Source organism: Lepidochelys olivacea (genome assembly GCF_965140295.1).
Source record: "Lepidochelys olivacea isolate rLepOli2 genome assembly, chromosome: 1".
Lineage (NCBI taxonomy): Eukaryota > Metazoa > Chordata > Testudines > Cheloniidae > Lepidochelys > Lepidochelys olivacea.
Genome location: NC_140411.1, coordinates 79,760,502 through 79,782,650, shown reverse-complemented (window position 1 = coordinate 79,782,650; position 22,149 = coordinate 79,760,502). Strand labels below are relative to the sequence as shown.

At 39.5% G+C, this 22,149-nt stretch overlaps 2 protein-coding genes across 5 annotated transcripts in view; one reads left to right on the top strand and one right to left on the bottom strand.

Moving 5' to 3' along the window:
- The window catches only part of DIS3 (DIS3 homolog, exosome endoribonuclease and 3'-5' exoribonuclease), a 33,521-nt gene extending 27,142 nt beyond the window's left edge, over nucleotides 1-6,379 (top strand). The window contains exons 18-21 of the mRNA XM_084645939.1: nucleotides 737-905; nucleotides 3,555-3,713; nucleotides 4,304-4,426; nucleotides 5,974-6,379. Of these exons, the coding sequence (XP_084502065.1) occupies nucleotides 737-905; nucleotides 3,555-3,713; nucleotides 4,304-4,426; nucleotides 5,974-6,060 (538 nt within the window). The 3' untranslated portion in view covers nucleotides 6,061-6,379. The remainder of the gene's footprint in view (nucleotides 1-736; nucleotides 906-3,554; nucleotides 3,714-4,303; nucleotides 4,427-5,973) is intronic.
- Nucleotides 6,380-16,832: 10,453 nt separating this feature from the next.
- Nucleotides 16,833-22,149, bottom strand: part of BORA (BORA aurora kinase A activator) — a 47,071-nt gene continuing 41,754 nt past the window's right edge. For all 4 annotated transcript variants that reach the window (XM_084632677.1, XM_084632680.1, XM_084632679.1 and 1 more), the window contains one exon: nucleotides 16,833-18,615. In XM_084632677.1, the coding sequence (XP_084488803.1) occupies nucleotides 18,557-18,615 (59 nt within the window). In that variant the 3' untranslated portion in view covers nucleotides 16,833-18,556. The remainder of the gene's footprint in view (nucleotides 18,616-22,149) is intronic.

Sequence of the window (22,149 nt, the reverse complement as noted above, 5' to 3'; positions counted from 1 at the left end):
AAATGTGTTGTATATGGATAATTGAAATTCCTGTGGAATACATATGTATAACTGTCGGTAAATTGTAGAGCTGTTAACAGTCCAAGGATAATGTCAGTAGCCAAAATGGATTTTTTTTTTTTGAGTTAAGCAAAAGTTATTGTTCTGCCATAGTTTCATACATAATCAAGTTCAGCGATGCTCTGAAAATGGTTAAAAATTGCATTGGCATTCCACGCTGAATCAATCGTTCGATATTTAAATTTGCTCAGTTGACAAGGGAAAAAACTATGGCTCAACTGCCAGTGTGCAAACTCCCCCTTGAATTTGAAAGTCTAACTGTGTTTCTGGTTTACGCATCATTAATGATAAAAAGTCTGCAGGTGGAACATAGTAAGGAATTCTGTTGATGTTGTAGAAATCAGAAAGTAATTCAGTTACTCTTACATCACTGTGCTGGCTCTGTGGCAGATTTTTTTGTCACTAAAATAAACAAATATAATCTTGAATTCACACAGGGAACAGTTCTGTTCAGTAAAGTGATGTCTCTTTTATAGAGTTGATTATTGGCCTTCACCGCGTGCTACCATAATACCAGTTAAAGTCCCTTCTCTGGGATAAGGTTTTTTTTTTTTTAAAAAAAAATTGAGTAATTTCATTCATACAAATAAAATGAGATTCAGAAACTTCCAAAAAATGAGTACATTCTGATATGTGGGCTCAGCCTTCTGTTAGTGATTTTATCTCATCTGTGCAGGTACGCTGATATAATAGTACATCGACTATTGGCAGTGGCTATACAGGCAGACAGTACTTATCCAGAACTTACAGATAAACATAAACTAGCAGACCTGTGTAAAAATCTCAACTACCGACATAAAATGGCTCAGTATGCACAAAGAGCATCAGTTGCGTTCCATACCCAGGTAAGTAGTTTTGAGATGGGGTCATGCTTTTCAAACTGTAGGAAAGAGTGAACTTTTGTAATAAGAGTTACATCTGTGTAGGTAATATACGATATTGCCCTGCACAGTATACCAAAATAAGTCAAGTCTGAAGCATGTAAGGAATGGTTAAAGTTTTCAGCATTAGAGTGCTGCTTCTAAAGGACATCTTAATTTTACCTGGGATAATAGATAAGGTATCTGCAGGACTCCCTTGTACTACTTTTGTTTTTTAAAAAGACCATATATACTACAAACTACTGTAACGTGTTTTTCTTTTAAAGCTTATAAATAATGCATTTTAAATTTAAAATACCTTGACATTGAGCCCAGGATTATCTGAATCCCACTACAGCAGCTAAATAGCAAAATGTTGTGAACTATAGCCAGATAGAATCATAGAATATCAGGGTTGGAAGGGACCTTAGGAGGTCATTTAATCCAACCCCCTGCTCAAAGCAGGACCAATCCCCAACTAAATCATCCCAGCCAGGGCTTTCTCAAGCCTGACCTTAAAAACTTCTAAGGAAGGAGATTCCACCACCTCCCTAGGTAATGCATTCCAGTGTTTCACCACCCTCCTAGTGAAAAAGTTTTTCCTAATATCCAACCTAAACCTCCCCCACTGCAACTTGAGACCATTACTCCTTGTTCTGTCTGTGTCATCTGCTACCACTGAGAACAGTCTAGATCCATCCTCTTTGGAACCCCCTTTCAGGTAGTTGAAAGCAACTATCAAATCCCCCCTCATTCTTCTCTTCCACAGACTAAACAATGCCAGTTCCCTCAGTCTCTCCTCATAAGTCGTGTGTTCCAGTCCCCTAATCATTTTTGTTGCCCTCTGCTGGAAGTTTTCCAGTTTTTCCACATCCTTCTTGTAGTGTGGGGCCCAAAACTAGACACAGTACTCCAGATGAGGCCTCACCAATGTCGAATAGAGGAGAACGATCACGTCCCTCGATCTGCTGGCAATGCCCCTACTTATACATCCCAAAATGTCATTGGCCTTCTTGGCTACAAGGGCACACTGTTGACTCATATCCAGCTTCTCGTCCACTGTAACCCCTAGGTCCTTTTCTGCAGAACTGTTGCCTAGCCCTTTGGTCCTTAGGCTGTAGCGGTGCATGGGATTCTTCCATCCTAAGTGCAGGACTCTGCACTTGTCCTTGTTGAACCTCATCAGATTTCTTTTGGCCCAATCCTCTAATTTGTCTAGGGCCCTCTGTATCGTATCCTATCCCTACCCTCCAGCGTATCTACCTCTCCTCCCAGTTTAGTGTCATCTGCAAAGTTGCTGAGGGTGCAATCCATACCATCCTTCAGATCATTTATGAAGATATTGAACAAAACCAGCCCCGGGACCGACCCTTGGGGCACTCCACTTGATACCAGCTGCCAATTAGATATGGAGCCATTGATCACTACCCATTGAGCCCAACTATCTAGCCAGCTTTCTATGCACCTTTTAGTTCATTCATCCAGCCCATACTTGTTTAACTTGCTGGCAAGAATACGGTGGGAGACCATGTCAAAAGCTTTCCTAAAGTCAAGGAGCAACATGTCCACCGCTTTCCCCTCATCCACAGAGCCAGTTATCTCGTTACAGAAGGCAATTAGATTAGTCAGGTATGACTTGCCCTTGGTGAATCCATGCTGACTGTTCCTGGTCACTTTCCTCTCCTCTAAGTGCTTCAGAATTAATTCCTTGAGGACCTGCTCCATGATTTTTCCAGGGACTGAGGTGAGGCTGGCTGGCCTGTAGTTCCCCGGATCCTCCTCCTTCCCTTTTTTAAAGATGGGGCACTACATTAGCCTTTTTCCAGTCGTCTGGGACCTCCCCCGATCGCCTTGAGTTTTCAAAGATAATGGCCAATGGCTCTGCAATCACATCCGCCAACTCCTTTAGCACTCTCAGATGCAGCGCATCCGGCCCTATGGACTTGAGCTCTTCCAGCTTTTCTAAATAGTCCCAAACCACTTTTTTCTCCACAGAGGGCTGGTCACCTCCTCCCCATGCTGTGCTGCCCAGTGCAGCAGTCTGGGAGCTGACCTTGTTCATGAAGACAGAGGGAAAAAAAGCATCGAGTACATTAGTTTTTTCCACATCCTCTGTTACTAGGTTGCCTCCCTCATTCAGTAAGGGGCCCACACTTTCCTTGGCTTTCTTCTTATTCCTAACATACCTGAAGAAACCCTTCTTGTTACTCTTAACGTCTCTTGCTAGCTGCAACTCCAGATGTGATTTGGCCTTCCTGATTTCACTCCTGCATGCCCGAGCAATATTTTTATATTCATCCCTGGTCATTTGTCCAATCTTCCACTTCTTGTAAGCTTCTTTTTTGTGTTTAAGATCAGCAAGGATTTCACTGTTAAGCCAAACTGGTCGCCTGCCATATTTACTATTCTTTCTACACATCAGGATGGTTTGTCCCTGTAACCTCAATAAGGATTCTTTAAAATACAGATACGTTAATACACTAATTACAATGTCTGAATGAATAGTATGAACATGCTTTACTTGTGATTGTTTGATAATTGTCTTCATAACAAGCCATTATAATATCAGTTTTTAGCCAATCTTTTCATTGCCTAAACATTTGTTTTTATTCTCATGATTCATCTCTCTCACAGTTGTTCTTCAAAAACAAAGGAGTAGTGAATGAGGAGGCGTATATTTTATTTGTAAGAAAGAATGCAATTGTGGTTCTAATTCCCAAATATGGTTTAGAAGGAACAGTCTTCTTTGAAGAAAAAGACAAACCAAAGCCAAATATCAATTACAATGATGAGGTACAATATTTAAGGGGATTTTATTCTTATTTTGGCTTTTCATTTGATAATGGGGCACAATGTCTAAAATCAGTATTCTAGTGGTTAGATGCAGGGAATGGCATAATATGTTGTATCCTTGAAGTTATAAACTAATCTATAGTAACAGCAATTCATCTTCATGCTCCTTGTGTGAAAGTTTTTAAATACAGAAGTTCTGAAGGAGAACAGCATTCATTCATTCTTAATGAAATCCAGCTACAGCATAATTATTTTGAACTCATTTTTTATTTTTTTATATATATATATATATATATTTTAATTTAGTTGATACTTTGGACAGTCAGTGTTCTCTCTTAACTGGCATTTTTAGGCTTGTCGTTAAGAAACATTAAAACTACAGGGAAACTTTTTGATGCGTGTAATTTGTATGAGCATTAGGAGTTGTGAATGATGCCTGTTATAAACTGGGAAAATACATAGCAAAATACATAGTTGGTAGCAAAAATAAGAGATATAAGATGTTGGGGATGAATTGTAAGCCTCAAGTATTCAGATATAAAGTTCCATGTTGGGGGAAAAAAACTGTTAAATATATTGACACATTCCAGGTACCCTCGCTTACAGTAGAGAAAACAACATTTTATACGTTTGACAAGGTTAAAGTAAACATCATGTTAGATGCTTCCAACATCCAACACCAGAAAATTCGTATGGCGCTGGTAGAACCCAAGGTAAGGCACAGGCTTTACAGTGCAAAGCAATATATCATTCAGTTGTCTTAAAACTATTGTATAGTAAACTTCATATTTAACTTTTAAAAAACCATTATTTCTATTTATTAGGAGATTGCAGTAACACAAATCACATCTGCTTTTAACAAAAACAAATCTGACTTCAGTGACAGTGTTTTTAAAAAAACAAAACAAAACCCAAAGTGGCTTCTACATGCTGTGGGAGTCATATATTTTTAAAATGTAAATATTTAAGAAGATGGGGTTCTAAAGTAAATTTCACTTCCACAAAGCACCTTTTCCCACCAGTGGAAATTCCACTTGTGGATCAGAAGTAATATATGATTTGAAATTCAAAGCTCCAGCTCACAGACCATAAACTTGTAATTGACTCTCTAAAAGAGATGCAGTTAACATGCCTGTTGACATTAGTTTGAGGGTCTTTTCCCAGGTAGAGAAATATATTACTACGTAAATACAATGTTAATTTAAAATTCTATGGGCAAAATGATACGTTTACCTCATGCAACTATTGGTTTACTAAGAATCATAAACGTGATAAAGAAATGGCTGTTCCTTTTCACAGCAACTTCTGTATATGCCCAGCTATCTTTGCCTAGAATAAATTTTGTAAGTATTGCACAACTATAAGCTAGTACTAACAGTTAGCATCAAGACTATGGATCTTCGCCTCTTCCCCTCTGCATCAAAGACACCTGTATTATACCTCTTTGTATCTCAGGCTAGCTGACAAATTTTACATGATGACAGGAGCTCTGAAACCACCAGTAAGGGATTCTGTATTTACATTCAGCTATTTACAATTTTTAGAGATTTAAGTAATAGTAGACAAATGTGAATTAAAAACAATATAGTAAATGTTAATTGGAGTCTTTTTCCATTTCTGAGTATATAATCATTTATGTTTTGGATTATTTTAGGAAAATGTTGAATCTGTTTCTAAAATATTAGATTATCCTGATCTTTGAACTCTGCCAATACAAGACTTTATTTATAATTACTTTTATATCTAGTCTTTGTCCTTGCTCTTAATAATTTCTACCTCACTTTGCATTGTGATTGCTGTAGCAACATCATGACATTTTATATGGCGGCTTAAACTTTATCTTGATACCTACTGTCAGAGATGCGTTTCAGAGTAGCAGCTGTGTTAGTCTTTATTCGCAAAAAGAAAAAAGAGTACTAGTGGCACCTTAGAGACTAACCAATTTATTTGAGCATAAGCTTTTGTGAGCTACAGCTCACTTCATCGGATTCATAGGATGAAGTGAGCTGTAGCTCACGAAAGCTTATGCTCAAACAAATTGGTTAGTCTCTAAGGTGCCACAAGTACCCCTTTTCTTTTTGTCAGAGATACTTATTTCACTGAAATGTCAGATGTGCTTTACATACATACCTGCATGTAACTTTTGTTGTTTGTTTTAGAGTCATCTCCTCTCCCGTTATTAATATTTTTGACAAGAAAACAAAAACTAAATGTTTGCTTTAACCTTTTTTGTATATTTTTTTTTCTCCCTTTTTGATAGATACTGGGAAGTGATGTTCCAAATCAGACTACAGAGCTGAGCACTAACAGTGAACCAGAGAAAAAGAAGAAGAAGCTGAAAAAATAGCTGCATTCAAGCACCTAATAAATCAAGTTTACCTATTTTGTATTTTGAATGTGAAGACGGAAATTTGTAAATTGAGATTTCATACAACTTTTAAATTTACTTGTAAATTTTTTTGAATAATTTTAAAACTGTTTACATTTTTATTTCATCTCTTGCGTACCCAAGTGTTTGTAATAGTTTTTAAAACAAATATTTTGATGTTTTCATCTTACAGGTGAAAATAAATACTCATGTAAAATGAAAGAACGTTCCCAGCAGCAGTTCATTATTGTACCAGAAGTGGGAAATCAAAGGACAGAAACTTGTAGCGATTTGATAAAGTAAATTATTGTACTGTACAGAAATTTTCATTTGTTTTCTTAATCACCTGGTCCTGTGAATATTACTTCTGATATTTCTGATCACGTTAGAGTATTGGTACAGCTCCCCTCAGGAGGAGTCTGTAGAAGTACAGGGTCTAAATTATGCTGTTACAGTTACACCCATGCAACAATGTTACACTTCAAATTGAAATGTTTTTACTGTCCAGGAACAGGAGAGGATTGAAAAATTCTTTAAACAAAGTTTAGTGGTATTTTTGGAAAATCCCTACTTTCCAGATCAGGAGTTCCCCGATTAGTATGGCCAAAAAGGTTGAAAAAAATAACTGTAAAATTGGTGAGTTGCTAGGACCCAGCAGCAGCCTAGGCACAAGGGAGGAGGAAATATTCTCTTCTGCCTTCTCCTGCCGTGTACTAACACTAATCCGTGTCCCCTTCCTCCCCTACTTCCGAGCACAAAGGGCTAAAAGGGCAGTTAGGTGTTGCAACACCGAACTCCTAGCCTGTCACCCAGTGGAATCCTTAGTCCCAAGTTAGACACTCAGGCTCCCCGTGTATTGTATGGAAAGAGTTAAATGCCTAAGAAAGGGGTTCACAGGAGCCATCAAGATGAGCAGGGAGCCACCTAAGCTAGTCAGTAAGAAGTGCTGAGGCAAAAGGTAGGGTCTCAGACCCATTCTTCAAAGGCAGTTATACACCTTACTCTGTGCTGCGGCAAGGTACCTCCCTCTAGAATTCTCAACCATGAACCTTCTTTGGACTGCTAGGCCTAAGATAGCCAATAGGAAATGCTGAAGAGAGGGGTTGGCCTAATCCTCACCCCTCAGAGATAACTAGATCCCTATTTCTCATCAGGATTCATAGTGGTGAATCCTCTCCTGGAGTTAGGCACTTAAGTCACACCAGCAGTGTCCCCATTATAGCTAATAGCCCCTTTAGAGTCTGTCCTCTGCCTGTGTTAGAGCAAGGACTTGAATCTTCCATATCCCAGGCAGTACCCTAACTAGGGGTCCATAAAGTCACAACAACCCCAATGTGTGTTTAGTTATTTGTACAGGGAGGCATCTGTAATTGTTTGGTCATCCCTATACTTTGCACTGTTGCTTGTTGAAAGAGGCACAAACTGATCGATTGATCCCAACTTGGATCCTCTACTAACGGAGAGCCACAGGATAGAAGAGTTAGGTACCTCTCCCCTAGAGCCACTGACTCCTTGCAGAGTGGTTGGAATCAAGGACTTTCTTGTTTGCAGCAATCTAGAGTATTGCTGTTTGTTGTCATAACCTTTGATCCATAGCAATAAACTGGCCAACCTACCTTATGGCTCACACTTCAGGAATATTTGTTCCACTATTTACTAAATTATAAAAGGTCTCTCCCCCACCTCCAATATCAATTAGACATATCTGTGATGGCAAGAGGGCTGAAAGAAACTAACTTTAAAAAAGGAAAATAGTTTCCACAGTAACTGGTGTTGAAGACTTTTGAATGGATAAGTCAAGATTCCCCATTGTTTTCAATGGGCCATATGCCACCATAGGTCCTTTTTTGTCCCCTATTCCTCCCCCTTTTTGTGTGTGTGAGTAGTATTTTTCCTACCCTGGCAACTCTGTAAGGGGATATACAACTTTTTTCAAACTAAATCTTTCTTTAGATTAACTTTCAATATCACCACAAATTTAGTCTTTCCAATTAGCCTACCAATTACACAGACCTCTGATATATGGGCAACTCCCCTCATCTTCAGTTCAGTGTTGCAGCACAGCTGGTGCTACCCATCCTCTTCTCCAGCTTAGTGCCCAGACTGCTGCCACAGTAGCAGCTAGTAGTAATGGAGTTGCTTTATTCCCAACTATTTCCTGGAGCAGCTTTACTTTTAATTTGTTTTTCATGATGCAGCAAGCAATTTATAATCTTTCTTCCTCTCCCTCCTGGTAAGTGGAAACATGGTGATCTCAGCCATCCAGCCCCATCATTGCAGTACTTCCCTTCTAGGAATCGTAGGCCCTCGCTTACATAACATCAAAGTGCTTCCACAAACAACAGGGCACTTCAAAGCAGTAGTGTGTACATAAGGCCAGTTAGGCTTCAGAGGGTAAAATAATGCTCTACCTGTGCACAGGCAGCCATTGTGCCAACCCATGGGTTTGAGTGTCAGAGGAGCATCTTAGGACAACTCTTGCCCCAAGAAGCTGCAACTCCTATGTAGAAAAGCCCAATCAGGAACATCTGAGAAGTTCAGGGTGGGTCTAAGCCAGATAAGAGCCATCCAGCTAGCTTAGCGGTAAATCCCACAAAAGATCCATGTGCAAAGGAAAAACTCATTAAAGTATCTACAGTCCCTCTCAGCTATTAAAGTGTGTCCTCAAAACCTTGGGGAAAGAACCAGGATTTGTACACAGTCCCCCTTCTGCCCACAACCAGAAGAATAGAGTGAGACATAACTAGAAGGCAAAAGGTTCAGCAAAAAGGGCCAAGAAATCACAGCTGCACAAGCCAACTGATTCAGGCTCTGAACAGGCAAGGTGGAAAAACAAACACTCTTCCTCCCCCTCCCCCAGAAAACTTGATACTATGTGCCCCTAAATGGCATTTATCCTATAGATTCCCTCAGGGGACTCATTAGATAAGAAGCCTAAGGGCAAATCCTTACATGAGACAGCAATTTTATTGCACCCTTCCAGTGATGATGCAATCCTGACCAGGGAAAGCATAGAAGCAGGAAAGCACTTAGATACTCTAGGACAGCATTTCTCAAACTGGGGTCTGTGGACCCCCAAGGGTACTCCAGGTGGGTCCGTGAGCGCTGTTGATCAACTCCTACCCCTCCCTCCCAGTGCCTCCTGCATGCCAAACAGGAGATTTTAGGTACTAAAAGTCCAGCACAGCAGTGGGGCTAAGGCAGGCTTCCTATCTGCCCTGGCTCTGCACCACTCCCAGAAGTGACCAGCACATCCCTGCAGCCCCAATCCACAGCTCCCATTGGCCGGGAACTGTGGCCAATGGAAGCAGCAGGGGTGGTACCTGTAGGCAGGGGCAGCATGTGGGCATCCCCTCAACTCCCTGTCTAGAAGCCACTGCCAGACACATAGGTTGGTCACTTTTGGGAGCCACCTGAGGTAAGCGTTGCCCAGGCGGAGCCTGCACCCCTCACCCCAACCCCCTGCCCAGTCCAGAGCCTGCACCCAAACTCTTGCACCACAACCCTCTGCCCCAGCTTGGTGAAAGTGAGTAGGAGTGGGGGAGAGTGAGCAACAGAGGATGGGGGAATGGAGTGAGCTGGGGCATGGTCTCAGAGAAGGGGCAGGGTAAGGGCTGAACAGGGGAGCTTGGGCGGTCCCCAAAATTTTTTAAATCAAAATGGGGGTCCTTGGGTTGCTAAAGATTGAGAACCGCTGCTCTAGGATGCAAGAGCCCAAAAATGCCATCACAGAAGTACAAAAAGGTGGCTGCTAGGGTAGTATCATTAGCAAAAGGATACAATAATCCCATTGGAAAGGATATTTTTGTGAAGGAAAATCCAACTGGCGGAAAAGCAGAGCAGCCCTGGCCACTAGCTGCTTTGCAAGAGCTACAACTGTGATGACTAGACCATCTAAAGACTCTGGATGACAAGAGCCAGTCTGAGTGCAAGTCTACCCTTAAGAAAATAACACTAGCAACACCTTTCATCGCAGATGCCTCAAAGGATGCAAAGAAATTCTCGGCCAGGGCTGTGAGTGCACTAGCCAGGTACCACACCTGGTTACATGCCTGTACTGGGAATGCCCACTCCAAAACAAATCCTGAACTTATCCAAATTCCTAGACTCCTGGTTGGAGAAAAATTGGATAAGAGGGGCAGACATCATATCCAAACTGAGGCAATCCCTCCCATCTCTACACAGTGCCCAGTGAAAGGACTACAAGCCCAACAAGAGGTTGTCTATTGTCATCACAGAAGTACCTCAGGAAAGACAGCATGTATATCAGAGGAAAACCCTGGGGCCAGGGAGCAAAACCTGTTTTGGCAGCAATACCTTTAAGAGCTCACTATGACAACAAAAGACTGCCTCCAGCCCAATTTTAATCTAGGAGGCACAATTTTCCATTTCTCAGAAGAATGGGATTGCTTGAGCATGTACAAGTGGGTAAAAGTAGGAAGCAGTTTTGGTTACTCCCCCAAACTAAGGGCCTTACCCCAACCCTGCTTCATCCAATCACGGATACCAAGAACCCTATCGAACACTAGCCCAGGCTGAATGAGATCTCTTACATTCCGGACATAGGACTAATATAATCGGTACCCTCAGAAGAAAGGTTCTTAGGACTATAATGGCCTTCATATCCAGAAGCACACTGTGGCAGAGGACTTCAAATTGATGAACACATGGATGAAGATGAGATGCCCTATGGAGACCCTAGTCTTGACAGTAACATACTGGTACCAAGAGGATTTCCTCACCTCAGCAGACCTAGCAGATGCTTATCTACATATCCCCATATGTCCATGTCACAGTCATTTGAGTTGTGTATGGCACAGCTCACGATAGGTACAAAACACTGCCATTTGGCCTTCCATCAGCCTCCAGTGTTTCCTAAGATGCTCTTTCAGTGCCACAGCTCTTACACTGAGATTGCTTCAAGCAGATGGGTTTGTGATAAACAGCAGGGAAAGGTCATTGACCCCTTCCACAAAGATAGCTCGCCTGATAGTGGATGTAGACACATATGTGGCCAAAATCTATCCCACACTGAACAGATTTTAAAAAAATCCAGAACCAGGTCTTCATGCTCACGAGGAACCAAAGACAATCTACAGCCCAGCGTCTGCAGCTAAGACTTCCGGTTTCACAGGCAAGATTCCACATCAGGTGTTTCCAGAAGTTTCTGTTGAAGGTATGGAACCACTTATCAGAATGCATGCAACACTGGGCACTGGTTCCAAACCAGGGACAGAATCCCCCAAATGGTGGAGAGTCCTAGTGAACATCCACAGGCATCTTCCTGATCCACGGACCTTCAGGTACTTGCAACAGATGCCCACCTAAAATGTTCTATTCTAAATAGGCTTATATACCACACCGACTGAAGAATGTGTGCTTTCCAAAAGTGCCTAGCATCAGCCTAACACCAGTCATGTGTTTGTTCTCTCATCTTCTTCCCTAGGGAGAAGTGTGTGCAGTGGAGTATCTTGTTTCCTGTTTTACAGGGACAAACACACCGCTATATGTTTGTTAGAAAAAGCAGAGTCAAAGAAATGAGCCTTGCAATGGCGCAGAAGGTGGTTAGGTTTGTGACTGTCCTTGGCTCCTGGAGGAGTTCATTCCAATCTTGTTCTGGCCTCCATGAAAGTCTCCATCGCCTGAACAAACGAGCTTTACCCTTATTGTAAAGTTCCATTTTGCCAAAGGAAGAAAGTTGGTGATCCTGGGGTTCATTGCAGATCTTTATGCAATCTGGACCATAGGCCCAGATCACTGAGCTCACTGAAGATCAGGACCAAGGATATTAAACAGGACTAGAGCAGTGTTCCCTCTAATTTTTTCCATCCATGTGTGGAATGAATTTTGTTATGTGCACCATACCAAGGTAATGTGCAGATGTGAGCCACCAGTAGACACCAAAAACCTAAATATGGTTTTAGAAAGTTACCATAGGGATAATCATTCCAGTCAGGACAGGTTGGACATTTTAGAACTCACTACTCAAAGAATTAAATTTAAGCGTAAGAGAGAAATAAAAATTATGAAATGCATAGACCAGTCCAAAAGCTCAAACAGCACACTTTAAAAGAAGTATCAACTGTACAAGTATGTGTTGGGAGGTGAGTGTGAAAGAGAGAGAGAGAGTGTGAAAGAGAGACAGAGATGTGTGTTGCCACTATAAGTATGCTGCCCTTTTAAGTAGATCAGCAAGTTCAGAAACAGCAGCACCTGCCAGCAAGCGCCCTCTGTCCTGAGCCCTGTCGTGTTCCCTACCCCCCACTCTGTGGAGATGGAGTACAGGGGGTAGGGGACACCCTGACATCAGTACCTCTCTCCTCTGCTCTGCACAGGAAGCTGGAGGCTCCCGGGAGCAACTCTAAGGCAGACAGCAGGAGCAGTGTGGCAATAGGTGGAGGGACACCTGACCTGCGTGGCATTTGATAGCCTGCTGGGCAGCCGCAGAGCTTACAGGGAACTTAGCCAGAGGGTGAACTGATCCTTGTCGTATGGGGGAGTATATCTGGAATACAGAACAGCATAGGAAATGTATTGCTTTGTAGACAGGAATGAAACCATCAGTCTCTTGGAGCTCAGAGCAACAAAGCTATCCCTCTGCAGGTTCCAGAGCCACCTCAAAGGCAACCACATGCAACTCAAACTGGACACCATCACAACAATGGTGTATCTCAAAACCAAGAAGGAACTTGAAACTCAACCCTACATTGGGAAGCAATAACAGTAATGAAATGGGTGGAGGAGAATCCGGTTTCTGTAAGAGCAATACACAAAGGGAGAACCACAGCAGAAGGCAGATTAGCTCAGCAGATGTGCAGCCAAAATTCAAAATGGTGTCTGAGGCAGGTAGTCCTCAACATGATCTCAGAGAAATTTGGTATTTTAGCTGTCAGTCTGCATCACAAAGACAGAATGGTGCCAAAATACTTCATTAGGGAAGAAGATCCAAGGTCAGTAGATATGGATACTCTTGTACATAGGTGGAAAAAGGGCTGCTTTCCCACGACTTCCACTTCTAAGGAAGGTAGCTCAGGAGATAAGGCAAGAGGAAGCAATGGTAATAGTTCTAGTTCTACATTGCACAAGGAGACCAGAAGGCTTATTAAAGATTGGTGTGACTGCAACTCTAGCCACTCTTTCCTAAGTGGGATCTACCGCTGGTCCTAACAGCCCTAACCAACCAACCCCTTGAACAGCTGTTACGCCATTCTTTCAAAACCTGCTTCTTGGTCACTAACATGTCTGCTAGATGAGTAAATTAGCAGCCCTATCCATGCAGGAACCATACGGTGTATTCCACAAGAACATGGTTCTAAGGGGTCCAGACTCTTTTACCAAGAGTTTAATCCTCTTTCTGTGCTTTGGAGAAAGTGATCTTCCCATCATTCTTTCCAAGTCCACAGCATCCTACTGAAAAAACTGTAGCGTAATCTGGATTTATGTAGCGCACTAAAGATCTGCCTCGAGCAAAGATCTGCCTCAGCAAGATCAGGTTCATCCGTGTTTGTGTCCTTTCACCCGAAGTATCAAGATCTTTGGGCATCCAAACTAACACTGGCCAGATAGATTAAGTTATGCATTGTAGAGGTGCATACAACATAGGCCTGAGATTTACTTTCTATTCAGGCACTTATTTTCAACAAAAGATTTCTCAGTTTCAGTCTATTCTTTATCCTTCCTGGCTTAATGTTTACTGCTCACTACTTCCCATAGAACACAAAATTATATGGAACAATGGGCTGCAGAAGGCACATAGGGCACATGTGCACTTCAAGTGGAGTAGCTGTAGGGATACTACTCATTGTATGAGAAATTTCTTATCCAGTAGTTTCATTTCTGCTAGCAGCATCTCCCACAATTCTACCCTCCTTTGTATGACATTTAATTTGTCTACAGGTTGTGGGCTAGTTAGACTACTGAACATAGTTCACCGGCTGGCATTAAGGTTATCACTCATTATATTTAAATTTCTACACAGCTTTGGAATGAATCTTCGGGCAGCAAGCCAGAGATGTGAGCATGGCCAGCAGAAGGCTATGCTGTAACACTGAACTACCTCCAGAACCCCAGAAAGGAGGGGAATATCCCATACAAATCACAGAATTGTGGGAGATGCGGTTAGCAGAAAGGAAGTTATCCCCGTAAGAAATTTGTCTTTCCATACCCATTGAAGACAGGAACAAGTAAAGGCAGCTGAATACCCAATAGTATCCAAGAGTTAGTGAAGGATAATGCTGCATATTTGCAAACATTCTTGGAGACGGAAGGAAGAGAATTTGGAGGGGTGACAGTAAGTGGCATACACTTCTGCAGTAGGGAAGCAAACTTGTGAACACAAGTGCTAACAAAAAGGGATAAGCAGCAACAGGCAAGGAAAAGATGAAACGAGGAGCCTGCTGCTACTAAGCAAAGCTGCTGACTCATGGCATTGCTCAGATCAAATATTCTGAAAAGGCCAAGGGTTTTGCCACCTACTTAAGTCAACCTGTGGCTCTGGTCTACTCTTCTCTACTTATGATTCTTCCTTATGGCAAAAAAATATGGCTATTGCTTTATGCTTAAAAAAGCTGTTTCTTTCCCATACACAAAACCACTGCCACTTAGCACCAGTAGTTTTCCACATACTTGAAGTCATAAGTCACCTCCCTCTCTCCATTCTACTGCCTTAGTTCATTTTTTCAAAACTTCCTCATAAATTCAAATAGTCAGAGAATACTGAAAAGGGACCACTACCATTTGACTCAACTTGTGCACAGTCTGTTGTATTAGATAATTTATAACTAGCATTATACTCTTCAACACCATGACCTGTGCAGCTCATTGTAAGTTGAAGCATCAAAATTAGGGCTGTCGATTAATCACAGTTAACTCATGCAATTAACTCAAAAAATTAATCGCAATTAAAAAATTAATGACAATTAATCAGCACTATTAATAGAATACCAATTGAAATTTATTAAATATTTTTGGATGGGGGTTTTTTACGTTTCAAATATATTGATTTCAATTACAACACAAAGTGTTGTACAAAGTGTACAGTGCTCACTTTATATTTTTATTACAAATATTTGCACTGTAAAATGATAAATGAAATTTTTCAGTTCACCTCCTACAAGTACTGTAGTGCAATCTTTTTCTTGTGAAAGTGAAACTTACAAATGTAGATTTTTTTTTGTTACCTAACTGCACTCAAAAATTAAACAATATAAAACTTTAGAGCCTACAAGGCCACTCAGTCCTACTTCTTGTTCAGCCAATTGCTAAGACAAACAAGTTTGTTTACATTTAAGGGAGATAATGCTGCCCGCTTATTTAGAATGTTACCAGAAAGTGAGAACAGGTAGTTCACATGACACTTTTGTAGCCGGCATTGCAAATTATTTACCTACCAGATATGCTAAATATTCGTATGTGCCTTCATGCTTCAGCCACTATTCCAGAGGACATGCTTCCAGGCTGATGACACTCGTTAAAAAAAAAAAAAAAATGCATTAATTAAATTTATGACTGAGCTCCTTGGGGGAGAACTGTCTGTCTCCTCCTCTGTTTGCCCCCACTCTGCCATATATTTCATGTTACAGCAATCTTGTATGAGAACACTTTGTTCATTTTAAGAACACTTTTACTGCAGATTTGACAAAACGCAGAGAAGGTACCAACGTGAGATTTCTGAAGACAGCTACAGTACTCAACCCAAGGGTTTAAGAATCTGAAGTGCCTTCCAAAATCTGAGTGCAACGAGGTATGCAGCATACTTTCAGATATCTTGAAAGTACAACACTCTGATGCAGAAACTGCACAACCTGAACCACCAAAATGGAAAATCAACCTTCTGCTGGTGGCATCTGACTCAGATGATGAAAATGAACATGCGTCAGGCTGCAATACTCTGGATCGTTATCGAGCAGAACCAGTCATCAGCATGGACGCATGTCCTCTGGAATGGTGGTTGAAGCATGAAGAGACATATGAATCTTTAGCGCATCTGGCACATAAATATCTTCCACTGCTGGCTACAACAGTGCTATGCACGGCTGTTCTCATGTTTAGGTGACATTGTAAAGAAGCGGGCAGCATTATCTCCTGCAAATATAAACAAACTTGCTTGAGCAATTGTCTGAACTAGAAGTAGGACTTGAAGGCTCTAAAATTTTATATTGTTTTGGTTTTTAATAGTTTTTTTGTACATAACTCTACACTTGTAATTCAACTTCAATGATCGAGATTGCACTATAGTACTTGTATAAGGTAAATTGAAAAATACTATTCTTTTGTTTTTTACTGTGTAAATATCTGTAATAAAAATAAATATAAAGAGCACTGTACGCTTTGTAGTCTGTTGTAATTGAAATCAGTATATTTGAAAATGTAGAAAACATACAAAAATATTTAAATAAATTGTATTCTATTATTGTTTAACAGCACAATTAATCTTTTTAATCGCGCATTAATTGCAATTTTTTTAATTGCGCAATTAATCAGGATTAATTTTTTAATTGCTTCACAGCCCTAATCAAAATCAAAATCAGTACCTTCAACACCAGACTTACATCACAATAAAATCAGCTTTAGTCCAAGTTGTTTCCTGCCCCACTTGAAAGAAGAGAAGTATCTTAATGTCCTTAGTCTGGCATGATACTAAAAACAAAACTATTCAAAACAATCTAGGGTGTGAGGGAGAAACAATCAGTCTTTATTACATTAAATCGCTTAAAATTATACAATAATTTTCAATATAAAAAAACCCTTGTTAAAACAATATAAATTGTTTTCTTTAAATGTAAACAGTGACCATTTTGTGCAATATGTGCCAACTGATGAATTAAGTAAAACTAGATAAATGTGATGGTCAAAAGGGCACTGTAGTTCATTAGTACAGTAGGTTTTCTAAACATAATTAAAAATGTTTTTCTTAAGTCAAAATAAATAGTTGGTTGCTTCTTGGCACACTCTATTTGGAGAGAGAAAAGAGGATAGACAATACATACAAAAACTTTTATACAATTCACTATTTTCACATTCATCCAGTTGTGCTATTCATTTTTTGCCTTACCTATGAAAAAGCTTATTTTACACAGGGAACAATTAAACAATTTTAGTGATTACTTTATTATTTGTGACTAATTTGAAAACTCTGATCATTGAACATGCAGCTCTGAAGAATCCAACTAAAATTTAATTTTAAAATGATAAACCACATTTAATCTCACATTTCAACCAGAAGAGTCCAGAAGTTCCACTGATACTACAGGGATCATTTTCATTACTGGTACAGGGCAAATTCTTTGGAAAAAAATGTATTGTCTTAGAAATACTTGTACTGGTCTACCAATGTGCTTCTAGCATAATCAGCTCACAAGATCCAACCTTACATTCACATAAAATTCTGATTACCATATTGCTTTCCGTCTTCTTCCTCCCACCTTACATTGGCATAATATTAGCAGCCATTATATGTTGGTTATCATAAAAATATAAAACCCCAAACATTCCTTATTACCCTCTGGAAGTCTGAAATCCTTGCTTTCAAATGGCATAAAGCATTAAATTATCTGTTTTGCTAGATAGTGGCTACTAAAATCATGCCAATACAAGCAGGAAGCAGAAACAGGGAAGCAGGATGACAAACAATGTTGTTTTAAATTTCTGATCTCATGACATGCCAGAGAATAGAATGCTTTGCACACCATTAGAAAGCAGCATGTTCAGCTTCTAATGGTATAAAGATATTTTTATAACCCTGATGGTTTGTGAGATCACACCTAAATATACAGTTCAGGACATAAATGCACTGTAAATTTTTAATCCCTGTATTATTCAAGTGGACCTAAGACACAATACAGAAACGTAGTGCCAAACCTAGTTGATAGTTATATCTCCTATTTCAAGGGTTTATCATCACAATTAAATAATGAAGTGTGACTTATCCTCCTTGGCATAGAGACTATGGCAGGGACCAACCTTTATTTATGCCAAGAACCTTAAACTGACAGGTAAAGAAGGACAAAGTTTAAAAATGTAAAAAAAACAACCAAACAAAAAAAGCACCTCAGAAAAGTATGTTAATTTGTTGATTACACATTTTAAATGAATCACAAATTTCGATTTTTTTTTACAATACTTAAGTTTGAAGAAACAGAAAATTAATAATATTTTATTAGTGATATAGAAGTCTCCCTGTTAATTTCAATGTACATTTTCTCCAGAGTGGTCATTGCTGAGGTAAGGATAACAAACATACAGAGGTTTGTGATTTGACAAAATTTCACAAGCTATTTTGCCTTTCAAGTAACAATTCAGATGACTTGTTTTTAAGTGCCATACAAATCGTTCTCACATTTTATCTTCAAAAAGTGTTCAAAATGTAGTTCAAAATGCAATTGAGACACAACTGATTCCATTTGCAAAAGTCATATGTGCCAAAGGCTACTTGTCAGTCTTGGTCTAATCACTTGGATAGAGGCATTTCTTCAGGTTATTGCATAGAATGACAGGCAGACTCTCCATCCAATATCTTGGGACTGTTTGTCCTTACTATAATAGAAAAAGAAAAAAAGCTTAACTGAAAGAATTTGATAATGGGACAAACGTGCATTCTAAAGCTTCTAAGATTAGGTTATCCACAAAGGTAGAGTGCCAAGTTCCAATATCTTTGTCTCCAAGAGCCAGGCTGGTGAGTAATTCAATGTATTATTTCTTCAGGTTTTTAAGTCCAATGGTTTTTGTAAACTTGGCTAGTCAAAACTGACATGTTATCTTTGCCAGTTTGCACCACTAACTTAAACAAATCCAACAATAGCAAAATTAAGGATATATAATATAGTGTTTTTCTATTGAATATCTATTTTCAGTGTTGTCAAATCATTCCGGAAGCTTTGCTAGAACAAAAAAAAAAAAATTGAGAAATATTCTCTCATCGAGTCCCTCCACATTCTCTCATTTAGGATTTGCCCTTACAGCGATTGCCACTGTTTATTTTCCTGAATCATCAGACTTTTCTTAGTCAGTCTTGAATTTTTCCCCCTGATACAGTATGACTACAGCAACTTTTTGTATAGCATCTTTCATGCAAACTGTATTCCCAACTGCTTTTCAGCGTTAAATTACAAAACACAAAGTAGAGGCAAAATAGAAGAGAATTGAGGCAGATATGGGAAGACTGTTGCAAATATCAGAAACTGTAAAGGAAGTACCAGCAATGTAGATATTATATAGAGGGCCACAGGTCAGTGGTTGTAAGCAAATGGTGTAAGAAAATATCTGAGTGATTAGGGCAAGTCCATGGGAAGTTTTTAAAAACAAACTTCTCTTCGTATTGAAATTGATAAGGAGCTAGTTGAGTTGATTGAGATGGAGATGATTTATTCCTTAGAACAGACAGGAAGTTATTCTGCAAATACGATAGTCCACAGAGGTGGGATTTGGGAATTACCACTGAAAAAGGAAGCTGAAAAAGTGAAATCCTAGCTAAGATGTCAGTGTATATGGAAGTGAGAATATGAACAATATTGCAGAGAGGTTGACAAGCCAATCTATGAACCTAGGAAAATGTGAGAAGAGGAGCAAGAAAATTAAGATCACAAGTTATATTCGGAGAACAGTGAAGGAAAGTGGAATAGATGAAGAGGAAGTTGGTAAAAAAGAATGAATATGGGAAAAGATCCTTGTGGAACTCCATAAAAGGAGAAGCCTTTGTGTAGAGGAAGTATCAACAGGGAAAGAAAACTATCAGATACAGGCAAGAATGCAACTAGACACCTGCACAGCTACTGAAGTTGGGCAGGAGAATGGGGTAGTTCAGTTTCAAATACTCAGCAGATTTCAAGGAGAAAGAAGAGGGAGAGAGCACCAGCAACAATAGAAAAGACATAGTTAACTAGGAAGAAAGGAGGGCTTCTATACAGTGGCCAAAAATAAAACTAATATTTTCATACTGAAACTCCAAGATACTATTCTGCTAAAAAGTGTTTAAGCAATGAGGTTAGAAACTGAAGATAAAAATTGGTCACTGTGTACTCTCAAGAACTAGTAAAAGTAAAAGGAGCGGTTGACAATTGTCCACTAGAGTGGGCAGATGACAAGCAAGGGCAGGGGATAAGGAGGTAAAGTTTTTGGTAAAGAACTAGGTATCAAACAAGTCCCAGAGGAGTCCCTCACTGCTACTTCTGTGCTTAAATCCATCGGACCACACTCAAACGAGAAGTTTTCTTTTGCACATTCAGAAAAAGATTATGAGGGAAGTGTGAGCTAGTTATGGAGTGCACAATGAATAAATAAGGATTACCAATACTGTAGTTATGGAAATAGAACTATACTGTGTGCTTCACACCACCATCTGGCAATTTCACAGCAGATATTTTGATGTAACATGAACTCCCCTCCCCCCCGCCCCGTCCGTGAGATGTTAACTAAGCATTTGAGGGCCCATGTCTGGAAGAAATATTGGTGGATGAAAACTAGAGGTGCTGATCAGGGGCAATGTCTACGTTACATGTATACTAAATGGCTGTGTTGCAAAATCTAATCTACTTTTTGCTTTATTTAGAGAACAGTGAATTTACAGAGACTGTAGAACATAATATACCCAGAATATCTTCCAATAGCTCAAACTGGTTTCTTGTGAATTAGGGATGTCAAGCTATTAAAAAAATTAATCACGATTAATCACACTGTTAAATAATAGAATACCATTTATTTAAATATTTTTGGATGTTTTCTACATTTTCAAATATATTGATTTCAATACAACACAGAATGCAAAGTGTACAGTGCTCACTTTATATTTATTTTTGATTACAAGTATTTGCTCTGTAAAAAAACAAAAGAAACAGTATTTTTCAATTCACCTCATACAAGTACTGTAGTGTAATCTCTTTATCATGAAAGTTGAACTTACAGATGTAGAATTACATACAGAAAATAACTGCATTCAAAAATAAAACAATGTAAAACTTTAGAGCCTGCAAGTCCACTCAGTCTTACTTCTTGTTTAGCCAATCACTCAGACAAACAAATTTGTTTACACTTGCAGGAGATAATGCTGCCCGCTTCTTGTTTACAATATCACCTGAAAATGAGAAAAGGCGTTCTCATGGCACTGTTGTAGCCGGTGTGGCAAGATATTTATGTGCCAGATGTGCTACAGATTCATATGTCCCTTCATGCTTCAACCACCATTCCAGCGGATATACGTCTATGCTGATGGCAGGTTGTGATCGATAATGATCTGAAGCAGTGCAAACCGATGCACGTTCATTTTCATTATCTGAGTCAGTTTCCTCATCGGAGTGTTTGCTCTTTTAACACTTTTGAAAGCATGCTCCACACCTCACCCCTCTCAGATTTTGGAAGGCACTTCAGATTCTTAAACCTTGGGTCGAGTGCTGAAGCTATCTTTCGAAATCTCACATTGGTACCTTCTTTGTGTTTTGTCAAATTTGCAGTGAAAGTGTTCTTAAAATGAACAACATGTGCTGGGTCATCATCTGAGACTGCTATAACATGAAATATATGGCAGAATGTGGGTAAAACAAAGCAGGGGACATAAAATTCTCCCCCAAGGAGTTCAGTCACAAATTTAATTAACGCATTATTCTTTTAACAAGCATCATCAGCATGTCCTCTGGAATGGTGGCCAAAGCATGAAGGTGCATATGAATGTTTAGCGTATCTGGCATGTAAATACCTTACAATGCCAGCTACAGAAGTGCTATACAAATGCTTGTTTTCACTTTCTGTTGACACTGTAAATATGAAGTGGGCAGCACTATCTCCTGTAAATGTAAACAAACTTGTTTGTCTTAGTGATTGGCTGCACAAGAAGTAGGACTGAGTGGACTTGTAGGCTCTGAAGTTTTACATTGTTTTGTTTTTGAGTGCAGTTATGTAACAAAAAAATTCTACATTTGTAAATTGCACTTTCACGACTCAGATTGCACTACAGTACTTACATGACGTGAATTGAAAAATAGTATTTATTGTGTTGATCTTTCACAGTGCAAATATTTGTAATCAAGAATAATAAACACTTTAATTTCAATTACAACACAGAATACAATATGTATATAA